This window comes from Ranitomeya variabilis, chromosome 4 (assembly GCF_051348905.1).
Source record: "Ranitomeya variabilis isolate aRanVar5 chromosome 4, aRanVar5.hap1, whole genome shotgun sequence".
Taxonomy (NCBI): Eukaryota; Metazoa; Chordata; class Amphibia; order Anura; family Dendrobatidae; genus Ranitomeya; species Ranitomeya variabilis.
The window spans coordinates 732,949,942-732,963,057 of record NC_135235.1 but is presented as its reverse complement, the minus strand read 5'-3'; the positions used below and the strand labels follow the sequence as shown (position 1 = coordinate 732,963,057).

The window sequence follows — 13,116 nt, the reverse complement described above, 5'->3', positions numbered from 1 at the left end:
TGGCCTCGATAGGCTTTTGACTTCGGGCCCCGGAGAGGGACATTAGAGCCGGGCTCTATGTGCTTGCCGTCTTGCAGGGGGGGGGGGGGGGAGATCGGGACCAAGGAGGAACCGTCGCCCCAGTAAAACTTGGCGTGCCCCAGACGTCGCAGGAGAGGGACGGGGAGGTATACTCGCCTGTTGATGGTTCGGGGGAGAGCGGACCCTATAAAAGGAATACGTCGCCCCCTTCACTCCGTTAAATAAAAATTTACAGAAAAATAAGAAAGTTGGATTCTGAAAACAGACCCAAGTGCCTCCTACAGACACTAAGCAAGAACTGGTTGAATCCTGGCCAGTGAAGGGGTGTATACTGCAGAAGAGGAGTTAATCTTTCTGTGTTAACTTAGTGTCCTCCTAGTGGCAGCAGCAGAACACCCATGGTCCTGTGTCCCCCAATGAGGCGTAGGAGAAACTTTATTAAATAACATTAAAATACAGAAACAAACATAACAAAAGTGTAATCACAGGAAAATGACAGTGGTCAACCAAGAGCAAGGAAGGCACCACAGTAAAAACAGGCATTAAAACCCAAGGCAAAAACATAGGATGTGATTTTACTCACAATTTACCTCCTATGGTATCCTGACACCTTTCTTCATCCTATATTTAGTGGTGACTACTCACCTGGGTAGTCACATGTAGGAATCTCCTCTTTACACCACTCATCACCCCTCACACATGTCTCTGTAGTATTAATATGGGTCAGATCTTCACTCTAAAACAAAAAGTCACAGATAGAAGGAAAAGTCATATCTATGATCAGCTCTAATCCTGCCATCTCCACCGTTCTCATTACACAAGTATAAAACATATAATACTGGTGGATAAACTAAGGGTACCGTCACACAGTGCAATTTTGATCGCTACGACGGCACGATCCGTGACGTCGCAGCGATCGTATGATTATCGCTCCAGCGTCGTAGACTGCGGTCACACGTTGCAATCACGGCGCTGGAGCGATGCCGAAGTCCCCGGGTAACCAGGGTAAACATCGGGTTACTAAGCGCAGGGCCGCGCTTAGTAACCCGATGTTTACCGTGGTTACCAGCGTAAAAGTAAAAAAAAACAAACCGTACATGCTCACCATCTGATGTCCGTCCGGTCCCTTGCCGTCTGCTTCCTGCTCTGACTGAGCCGCCGTACAGTGAGAGCAGAGTGCAGCGGTGACGTCACTGCTGTGATCTGCTCTCACTTTCCGGCAGGCAGACAGTCAGAGCAGGAAGCGGACGGCAAGGGACCTGACGGACATCAGATGGTGAGCATGTACGGTTTGTTTTTTTTTACTTTTATGCTGGTAACCACGGTAAACATCGGGTTACTAAGCGCGGCCCTGCGCTTAGTTACCCGATGTTTACCCTGGTTACCAGCGAACGCATCGCTGGATCGCTGTCACACACAACGATCCAGCGATGTCAGCGGGTGATCAAGCGACGAAAGAAAGTTCCAAACGATCTGCTACGACGTACGATTCTCAGCAGGATCCTTGATCGCTGCTGCGTGTCAGACACTGCGATATCGTAACGATATCGCTAGAACGTCACGAATCGTACCGTCGTAGCGATCAAAATTGCACTGTGTGACGGTACCCTAAGACTGAGCACAAGATCTTCACAGTCGTCTACACATCATAGGGGAGAACTCCTGACTTCTTCTCTCCATCTACCTGATGATCCTGAGGAACATTAGGATCTTCTTGTTTACAGTCCTGTGGAAGGCGAGGACGGGGACATCTCTCTGGTATTGTCCTCTTGCTGGATAGATCTGGAGGAAACACATACAGGGACTAAATTCATTCTGTACATACAGATAATTATAGGCTGTGTATTCAGTCCTGTCTATTACCTGGTGATGTGAGGGGCTGGGGAATCTCCATTATGACGTCCTTGTACAGATCTTTGTGTCCTTCTAAATACTCCCACTCCTCCATGGAGAAATAGACAGCGACATCCTGACACCTTATAGGAACCTGACACATACAATGATACCGTCATCCCCCCGATTCCTTCATAGCGTTACTGTACAATGTCCCAGCATTCCCAGCAGTGTCACCTCTTCAGTCAGCAGTTCATTCATCTTGTAGGTGAGTTCTAGGATCTTCTGGTCATTGATGTCCTCATGTATCAGGGGGTAAGGTGGAGGCCCCGTGATTGGGCTCAGGGGTCTTCTGCATCCTTCAGACACAGGGTCCTGACAGCGTTCACTAAAGGTCTTCTTCACTGCTGTGTAATCCTGGTTATGGAGAGACACATTAATAAATCTCACTACAGACATTTCCAGAGTCCTCACCTCTCCAGTTCTGTCTGTTATTCCCATAGATAAGAATGATGTAATGTGACGTCATCAGAATCTCTCACCTCTCCAGTAAGCCGGAAGAGGATCTCTAGGGTGAGGTGTAATATTTTCTCCGCCATCTTGTCTCTGTCCATATCCATCTTTGCTGGGTAAATCAGGAAAATTCTCTTATATGGAAGATCTTCACTGAGAGGATCCGATATTGTAGAGACCTGAATGAGAAGAAGATGAGCTGATGTAACATCATAAAAATCCTGTGTAATAATACAATTACTGGAGATAAGAAGGGAAACATATGAGGAGATGTATTATTTTACAGTATTTAGTTTTCTTCTCTCCATCTACTAATAAAACCTTTATATTTAGGCCACAGACAACGAGCAGTTTCTTCCTCGGAGTCGGCAGCTGAATACGTTTCTCGTAGACTCATCTTCCATAACGCTATTTCTCGTCTCATTTACCGACACTGGAATCGGCATTAGCAATACGGCAGGAGATATTCATTCCATCATATATTCAGGATGCCAGTGATGTACTTCGGAAATTGGCAGACATACCTCTTGAGACAGATACGTGGTTAGTAACTTTTGATGTAGTCATTATATACATCAATTCGCCATAATGATGGCATCGAAGCAGTTAGGAGTTTTCTCCATATGTCTACTAGTGACAATGACTTAATTGAATTTCTTCTTACGTTATTAGAATATGCCCTCACACATAATTTCTTTATCTTTAAGGAAATTCTTTACCTACAATTACAGGGGACTGCTATGGGGGCTGCGTTCGCGCCCTCATATGCAAATTTGTTTCTAGGCTCATGGGAATGTACCATCTTTCTAACTAATGTCATCCCTCTGATTGAGAAAGTGTGCCTATGGATGCGCTTTATTGATGACATTTTTGTCATCTGGCAGGGATCTGAGACTGATCTAACATCATTTATCCAACTTCTTAACAACAACACCCTGAATATCAAATTGACATGTAAACATAGCCAAACATGCATTGATTTTTTGATACCTAAATCTACAAGGGTGAGGATGGATTCATACACACCGATGTGTTTAGGAAAGAAACAGCAGTGAGCTCAATATTACACGCTGCTTTATCACATCCCAGACCTCTAAAGGATAGTATTCCTTATGGGCAGTTTCTGAGAACAAAGAGAATTTGCTCAATCATCTTTTCAGACACAATCTTCTGAATTGGCTCAACGATTTGCACAAAGAGGATATTCCAATCGGGTTATCCACCAGGGGCGGTCTAAAGCATGTAACAAACAGAGGACTGGACTATTGAACTCAAAAACGCGTCCACCAAATTCGACCACAGTAAGATTCATATCAACCTATAATGAAAAGTGGAAACCCATGAGACAATCTCTTTCAAAGTTCTGGCCCATTACCATGAATGATCCAATCTTGGCCAAGAGTATCCCTACAATACCAACCATTACGTACAGGAGATCTCAGAGCTTGAAAGACATGCTAGTTCATAGTCAGTATAAGGGTGTTACTATGGACAATTATTTTGATTCCAAAGGACCAAAATGGGGATTTTTTTCCCTGCAGAAAGTGCCTAGCATGTGCTAATATGGATAGGGCTAAGGAATTCACAAATGCACATGGCAATAAGGTCTTTCAAATCACTCACAATATCATATGTGGGACAGATCATGTGATATATTATGCCAGCTGTCCTTGCCCGTTGGTATATATTGGCATGACTACGAGACAACTTAGAATACGTACCAGAGAACATGTCCGTGATATATCTAATGCTCGTGATACTAAAGACTTGACATCACTTAAACCAATACCCCGCCACTTTAAGTCTGTCCATAACTGTGACCCTAGCTTATTAAAGGTAATTGGTATTGATCGGATCATCAAAGATTCAAGGGGTGGTAGTGTTAAAACCAAATTGGCTCAATTAGAGACCAAATAGATCTCTAGGATAGGCTCACTTCAACCTACTGGATTGAATGAGGTTGTGAGCTTTGCTCCTTTCCTTTTAAATATATTTTGGGATTAGATGGTGCTTTTTGAATTACTGTCCTAATAATAAAAATATATTTTTTTTTGTTTCAATATGTTTATTTAAAGTTTTCATAACAATATATAACAAAGACGACCTTCCATGTAAAAAAAAGATATAGTTATTTGTAGAGCATCATGACAAAAATGTAAAAGTAACCATATCAATAAAGGTCGATCATATAAACCAAACTAGAAAGACAGGACAAGACAGACTAGGGATAGGAACAACAAGGGGGGTAACATCACTTCGTTTTACCAATTATGGGGGAAATCCAACATGTCATGTCATCAGATGTTGATAATTAGGTGAGTGTTGATTTGTCGCAATATACTAATAATGTACAGATATAAGATGTAAGAAATTTATGGAGACAGTAGGAGGGTTCGAGTCAGGGGGGTGCTAGAGTCGAGATCGAGCCAAGGGCTCCAGATTCGAAAAAAGGCACTCAGGTCATCACACCTAGTTGCTTGGATTCTCTCGCACATTAAAATTTCATTCATTCTGTCTCTCACCATTGAAATGGACAGTGTCTGAGTTCTCCATTTAGAAGCTATATGAATTTTAGCTGCCATGCACAATGTATTCGCTAATCTCCAAAGACTCTTCGAGAATCCATGTGGCATCTTTCCCAATAGGAATACTGTGGGGTCCATTATAATTGGTTTACCAAATAATTGGATAATAATTGAATTAACTTCTTGCCATAATTTCTCAACGATCGGACATTTCCACCAAATGTGGAGCATATCCCCAGGGATATTACAACCCCTAAAGCAGTCCTTAGAGATGTGCGGACAAATGGCATGTAATTTGGTTGGTACATAATATGCCCTATGTAACACCTTAAGTGATGTTTCAGTCAGAGACGTTTGATGACTACCTCTAGACAGGGTTTCACTGCATTTATGCCACGTCTCCAAGGGCAGGACGAGCTCCAAGTCATTCTCCCATTGCAGCATATAATTTAGTTTCTCTGATGTATGAGCGGCATTCATCGTGGAATATATTAGTGAGATTATCCCATTACCCATAGGGTTTCCAGAATACCTTTGTTCAAAACCAGTGAGCCGAAAAGGGGTCCCACGTGACAGGTGCTGACTGGCAAAATGAAAAACTTGATTGATACGCATAGCCTCTCCAGTTGGGGGACTATGACATTGTATAAATTCTTGCTTAGTGAGTAAAATATTGAAGGGGGAGCAAAGGTGTTTTAGCATGGTAATCCCCTTCCCGATCCACCAGGAGAACAGTGCAGGCTCTAGCCCCGGTTGAAACATAGGATTACGAAACAATGATGTAAGGGGTGAAAATTTAGATTGAAGATTGTGCTTGAATCTCTCCTTTCTCCATATGATCAGAGAGAGAGCGGAAAAGGGAGCTATGACCTGAATGTCCGGCGGGAGTCTCACCGTGGACCACAAGAGGCCACAAAGTGAATAAGGCTGCAGGAAGTAAGATTCCAATTGCACCCACCTAGGAGTATTACTGTTAGGGGATAGTTTGGACAATTGAGCTATTTGGGCTGCTTTGAAATATGTCAAGAGACTAGGCATTGACATGCCTCCATACTTTCTGTGTAAATACATTATGTTTTGTTTGACACGGGGTCTCTTTCCATTCCATATAAATTTGGAAATAATTGACTGAATCTCTCGGAGACACTTCAAAGGGACCGCGATAGGGAGAGATCTAAATAGGTATAGGAATCTCGGCAAAGTAACCATCTTTATAGTGTGTAACCGGCCAAGCCATGAAATTTTTAAACGAGACCATTTTGCTATGTCAGTCCTAAATTTTGCAATTAAAGGGGAATAGTTCCACTTGAAAAGGGAAGATTTATGGGTCGTAAGGTTAATTCCTAAGTAGGATAGGGAATGTTCCTTTCTCGTAAAGCTGAATTGTGAAATTAAATTATCTTGATCAGCCTTAGGAGTGTTGATGAATAGGGCCTCTGACTTATCAACATTTATCCTGAGACCTGATATTTTTTCAAATGTACGCAGAAGCGAAAATAGGTTGGGTAGAGTAGAGTAGGGGTTGGACAGTGTGAGTAGAAGATCATCTGCAAAAAGGCTCAGTTTGTATTTTTCACCCATATCTGAGGGTCCTAATATGTTTGGATTTTCTCTTATGGCTGCGGCCAACGGCTCCATTGCTAAAGCAAATAATGCTGGGGACAAGGGACACCCCTGACGAGTACCTCTTTGTATATTTATAGATAACGGTTTAGTGGAAGGGAGTTTGAGGTATGCTGATGGATTGTCATATATTAGTTGAAGACAGGAAATCAGCTTTTGAGGGAAATTAAATTTATCTAACACTGAGAAAAGATACGGCCAAAGAACTGTATCAAAAGCCTTTTCTATATCTAGAGCCAGTACCATCAAAGGCTTCTGTGTACGGTTCGCTGAGTGGATAATGTTGAGATTTCTACGTATGTTGTCAGGTCCTTGTCTCATCGGGATAAAACCTACCTGATCCTTATGTATAAGCGAAGGCAGTATTTTGTTCAGTCGATCAGTGATGAGTGAAGTGAAAATTTTTAAATCAACGTTTAATAAAGAAATAGGACGGTAGTTTTTAACTAATAAGTGATCTCGTTTTGGTTTAGGAATGACAGTTACGTGAGCAAAATAAAACTCAGGGGGCATTTGGGAGCCAGAAAGAAGGGCATTGCAGAAATTTTTAATGTGGGGCATTAGGAGATCTCCAAATTTTTTGTAATAAAGGGCTGACAGGCCATCAGGACCCGGAGCCTTGCCCGACTTTAATTTTTTGATTATCATAGTAATTTCCTCAGGAAGGATTTCCGACTGAAGTTGCTGTATGGCAGGTTCAGAAATTTTTGGAAGGGAAACACCTTGTAAAAAAGAGTTCAGAGATTTCAAGGGAATGTTTTGAGGGGAGGAGTACAATTTTTGATAGTACTCATAAAAGACTTTGTAAATACCCTCTGGATGGGCTGATATACGTCCAGAGCCATCCCTTATGGAGGGTATAGAGTTTAAGTACTCTCTTGCGCGTAGTTGGCGTGCTAACATTCTGGAAGGTTTGTTTGCCTGCTTGTAAAAGGAGGCTCTGGTCCAGGCGAGGGCTTTCTCCGTTTTAACAGTGAGCAATGAGGTCAGCTGTTTTTTGACATCTGAGATTTGTTTTATTAGATAGCGAGACGTTGATAGCTGATTAGCCTGTTCGAGCTTGAACAGCTTGGTTTCCAATCTATTTTGGAGGGCTGACCTGTTTTTTTTCCTGGTGGAAGCTATCTTGATTATAGAGCCAGTTATGAATTTTTTATGAGCCATCCAGATGTTACCAGGTGAGGAGTCATTAGTTACATTAGTTTGAAAGAAAAGTTTAAGATCTTCTTTAAGTTGAGAAGATATAGTGGGGTCTGTAAGCAGGGATTCATTTAAGCGCCACTTAAAAAGGCCAGACGTGGTAATATCAAATTTAAAGACCGACAGAACAAAATCATGATCCGACCAAGCTGATGGGACATGTCGTGAGTACAAAGCTGATACTAGAGTATTTGCAGTCGTTAACTGTAAGTCAATGCGCGAGTACGATTTGTGTACTGGTGAGTAAAATGTGAAGCCCCTTGCCTGCCCGTTAATCTCCCGCCAGACATCCACCAATCTATTCTCCCTCATCAAGTGCAAGATTTGTTTCCTATCTCTCTTGGAAACATCAGACCTCTGTACTGCACTACTGTCCTGAGTTGGATCAAGGACCATGTTGAAATCCCCACTCCAAATCAGGTGGTGGTATGAGACTTGAGAGAGCTTTGATAATATTAATTTAAAAACCCGGATCTGGGTGTTTGCAGGGAGATAACTATTGATAATACAGATTGTTTTTCCCTGTAGAGTTCCCTGTAGTATTAAAAACCTCCCTTCAGGGTCTGAGTATGATTCAGTCAAATGGAAGGGAAAGGAATTTTTTAGTAATATAGCAACACCTCTGGTTTTTCTGTCCCAAGAGGCAAGGAAGTAGCGGGAATAGCTCGAGTCAAAAAATTTAGGAGAAGATGAAGAGGAGAAATGGGTTTCTTGTAAACACAAGATATCTGGCTTGTGTTTATGATAATCTATGAACGCTCTCCTCCGTTTAATGGGTGAATTAAGACCCTTTACATTGTGTGAAATAACCCTACACATTAGTAAAGATACAAGTAATGCTTACAGACTCAGACACTCGACCAGTCCTGCCAAATCTCCACCGTTGGAAACTGCGAAGTGAACAATGTGTGGTAAATCTGCTAGAAAACAAAGGGAGAGAAACAAAACAAGGGAAAACATACACATATAACATTAATAGAACAATAATGTGAGTTCTAGCCTCACAAAAGATGGAGATCCGGAATACCATATTAAAAGTAGACCGAGAATCGCCAAAATAGGGCAACATGTAGTAAACCCGAGGCCTTACCCGTTATGATTACTAGCCCAGTCAAAAGGGGGGGAGAGGGGGGTAGGGGGGAGGGAAGGGGAGGGGAGAAGAAGGGAGGTAGGAAAGGGGGGGAGAGAGGGAGAGGATGGGAGAACTGGTAGAAAAATAATAAACACGTTAAATAGGAAAAGTAAATTGGTATGGGCATATGCAGAAAAGTTCGAAATCAGGAAAATATAGATCAGTCTAATGATCATTAACAGATAACTGAAGATAACTCAATGCAGTCAACCGATGGGGTCTATGTAAAGCCACATCTCAAAATTTAAATCCAGAGAATCCAGGAAACAGTCAAGTAATTCGTGAACGTTGGCTTCTGGTCGCAGGAACCTGCTGCCATTCTTTAGCTGGTCTGGGTCTTCTTTGCGGAAGTGGAGGCATAACATCAGGAAGCGGAATTCCAGCTTGTTCTAGAACCTTTTTGCCTTCATCCAGTGTACGACAAATATACTGCTCATTCTTATGTGTAAAAGATAAAGAGAATGGGAATCCCCAGCGATATTTCACTTGTACTGACTGTAGTGCCATGGTGATTGGTTTAAGGGCTCTCCTACGAAACAGCGTGGCAGGTGCTATGTCCGCAAACAGTTTCACAGAATCTGGAAGTCCAGGAAGTGTAGATAGAGATCTTGCAGCATTAAGAATTAAATCTCTAGATTCCTCATATTGCATTTTGAGGACCACGTCTCTGGGAATGTCTGTGGAACGTGTTCTGCCTAGAGCCCTGTGGATTCTTGTGATATGTAATGAGGATGGATCTGCCTGCGGCAGGAGTGCAATAAATAGAGCAGTGACTGTCTCTTTTAATGTCACATAGGATTCTGGTAAGCCACGCACTCTAATATTACCTCTTCTGGACCTATTCTCTAGGTCTTCACTGCGCAGCTCTAAGTCCATGATGCGGTCAGCATGGAGTGTGAGGGTCTCTTGATCTTCACTAAGGGCCTCTGCTGTGGCCTCCATTTTCTCCTCTAAGCATGCTGTGCGCTGGGAGATATCTTGTAGCTGGGCGGTGACTGCAGTCATGGCTGTAGAAAGTTCTGTGCGGAAGGTCTCCCGGAGGGATTTGGTGAGTGCAGCAGTTGAAATAACAGCGTCCCCTCCATTATTCAGATCCTCATCATCTGCCCCTTCACTGAGCTGCAGCGCCGGGATGTGAGAGAGAGTGGGGACAGGTGCGGCGGCCATTTTACCCGCACCGCCGCCCGCCAAGAGTTCTGATATCGGGCGGCCAGCCGGCTGTCCTGCGCCAGCTTTTCTGGGCATTGCGGACCTCGGCGCTCTCGGAGGCGAGGGGAAGCAGACCGCCGTGAAAAAGTCCCGATTCCGGTATCTAAACGGGGGGGAATCAAGCCTCGGGATGCGGAGCTCAGCCGAGCACTTCCTGCTCCATCAGAGTCCGCGCATGCGCCCATAAAAATATATTTTTAAGTATATTTTTTTTATTTTTCTTTTGATAAAAAATGTTTCCTCATTGGATTTATTTCTTTGCATTATTTTTATATTCTATGTATTAATTGTATGTTTTTTCTTTTTAGTCTTACTTTAGTTTTACAGCTTTGATGAATATTGACCGGTTGCTGTATACTTCACTCAAGTTGCTGCACTTTGCCACCCCATCTTCACCCTTGATCAAGCAAAAGAATTATAGTTATGATTCATGATTATATTGGCATATTTAGTACTTTTTATTGAATATCATGTTGGTTGTAATTTTTGTTTTGTATGCACTTAGCACCTTTTATGTCCATTGCATGCTATTGTATACTTGGGTATATTAATTGGTATTTCTTTTGGCACTGTTTCAACAGCATAATAATAATTTTTTCACTCATGTTGTTGCACATTGCTACCTTATCTCTTCATCCCTGACCAAGTAAAAGAATACCATTTATGATTATATTTATGATTATATTATAACATATAGTATATATTTATATTTCTTTTTATTTCATGTTGTTAGTATTTTTATTGTTTTGCATGCATATAGCACTTTTTATGTTCACTGTATGTTTTTGCATATTTGGGTACACTAATTGGTATTCCTTATTGGCACTGTTGCATCAACATAATAATAATAACTTTATTCTGCATAAGTATTTCTTCCTCTTTGTTTAAACAGCCTCCCCTTTATCTGTACACACTCCTGTTTTCCCCATTATATAACTATTCATCGGGTTCACACTGCGCACCTTATATCAACATCTTTTCCGGTCTTTTTCTTCTGCAGTGGAGTGCACTTGCGTCTGTCGTCCTGACTGGGTTGCCGTGGTAACGCGTCCTTGTGCGTCATCCTCTCCCGCCCTTTTCCTGACACGTCGGAGTTGGGCGGCAGCTGATGACGTTGGACGCCGGACCCGCCGCTTCCAGTTGTGTGCTTGATGGATGCCAGCGCCATATCACCACTACATTTAAATAGCTAGCACCACGTTCTGTCCATCACCACGACCCCCAGGAAGAAGCTACGTGCTAAACGCGCGTCGGGGTTTCCGGCCTCCTATTAGTCCATATCAACGCAGGTAATAATATGGTATCACTACTGTCTTGATCTGTACCTGGCATTTATCAATGGCTTTTTTATACCTACCTCTACCTTGTAATTTTGCACTTGCATTTCACTAGCAAACCATTTTATCTTGCTATTTGATTATGAGGCACTAGCCCCTTATTGAAAACCCTTTTTTGGATTTTTCCTTTTGACCCCTTTGCTGATATAGTTCTTGGATCACGCACTTGCACTTTAATAGTTGATTAGCTTTGATCCTATAGGTAGTTAATTGACAATCCAGTGCCTGCTGTTTCATTTAATTGTTATACATATTATTGGCATGGTGGCCATTTGAATATTGTATTTTCTACTTGGATTATGTTATGGAATATATGGAGTTCACTCTGCCCTGTTTTTGAGTCCCTTACATATACTAATTATGATTTGTTGAATTTTAATTCAGTGTGAATAACATATTTGATATTTTAATTTTTTGGTCTTGTATTTCCCTTTTCCTTTGTATCTATTAATTTTGGAAATATACCACCTGATGTATTTTGGTCTACAATTTTGGGGTATTTGAGGATCCGATATTGTAGAGACCTGAATGAGAAGAAGATGAGCCGATGTAACATCATAAAATCCTGTGTAATAATACAATTACTGGAGATAATAAGGGAAACATATGAGGATATTTATTATTTTACAGTATTTAGTTTCCTTCTTTACATCTACTAATAAAACCTATATATTTAGGCCACAGACAACAAGCAGTTTCTCCCTCGGAGTCGGCAGCTGAATACGTTCCTCATAGACTCATCTTCCATAACGCTAATTCTCGCATCATTTCCCGACACTGGAATCGGCATTAGCAATACTGCAGGAGATATTCATTACACGGGACAGGAGAAATAACGACTTCATGATGAGGACGACATCTTCATCTCCTACTGCGGCTCTAGAAACATATTTGTCCAGAGTCGGTCACTGACTCCATCCCCACCGGCCTCTATATGAAGGTTTCCCGTCTTCCCCGCACTGGAATCTTCTATCACGTTAGATCTCAGCTCTGAGTCACACACAGACGTTTGAGGCTTTTAAAAAAGCTTTTTTTATAAGAACAACAAGACAGGAGTTATTTGATGCCAATATCTCCATGTAAGCTTCCATATATTACATGAACAACACCAAAAAAAGGGTGAAAATATTCCAAAAATAACTATAGTGAAGTGTTGAGGCACCAAATAGAAAGTTTTTACCCAGTATATGGACACATTGAACCTATGTTACAACCTCCAGTATACTAAATCTTCAGGGTAGTGTATATACGTGAGACTATTTATAATTAAGACAACGGAATGAAGAAAATCAGCACTCACCCATTTTAGAAAATACTTCAGTCCTTTTTAATTTTCATTTGGTTCAGGACAATGACAAAAAGTGCAACACTGTTAGCAGCATGGCGGCAGGTTCAGTGTTTTTTTTTTAAACAAAAAGACCTGACGGACAATGAACGTTTCAGACTTAATTTGCGCTTCTACTAGTCCATGTTTCACTGGTCTATGAACATGGACCAGTAGAAGAACTGAAGTATCTTCTAAAAGGTGTAAGTGCTGACTTTCTCCATTCCGTTATCTTGAATACAAAAATAATATTGAGGACGGTGGTACTGTGGGAACATTATACTGTGTCTGGGGGCCAAAAAAGGGGCCCCGTACTATGAGAGTAATACATGTTTCCTTGGTTCCCATCTTTCATAGTTGGGTCGCTTGTATCTAGCAGTTGAAAAGAAACAAAACCAT

The 13,116-nt window shown here is 41.7% G+C and overlaps 1 protein-coding gene across 1 annotated transcript in view; it reads right to left on the bottom strand.

Annotated features, from left to right (window-relative positions):
• Nucleotides 1–8,815, bottom strand: part of LOC143767926 (uncharacterized) — a 60,149-nt gene extending 51,334 nt beyond the window's left edge. Inside the window, exons 1-6 of the mRNA XM_077256445.1 lie at nucleotides 8,560–8,815; nucleotides 2,397–2,546; nucleotides 2,092–2,271; nucleotides 1,885–2,008; nucleotides 1,706–1,803; nucleotides 667–757 (exon numbers count right to left, since the gene is read on the bottom strand). Coding sequence (XP_077112560.1) covers nucleotides 667–757; nucleotides 1,706–1,803; nucleotides 1,885–2,008; nucleotides 2,092–2,271; nucleotides 2,397–2,546; nucleotides 8,560–8,784 — 868 coding nt within the window. The 5' untranslated portion in view covers nucleotides 8,785–8,815. The remainder of the gene's footprint in view (nucleotides 1–666; nucleotides 758–1,705; nucleotides 1,804–1,884; nucleotides 2,009–2,091; nucleotides 2,272–2,396; nucleotides 2,547–8,559) is intronic.
• Between the last annotated feature and the right edge of the window lie 4,301 nt (nucleotides 8,816–13,116).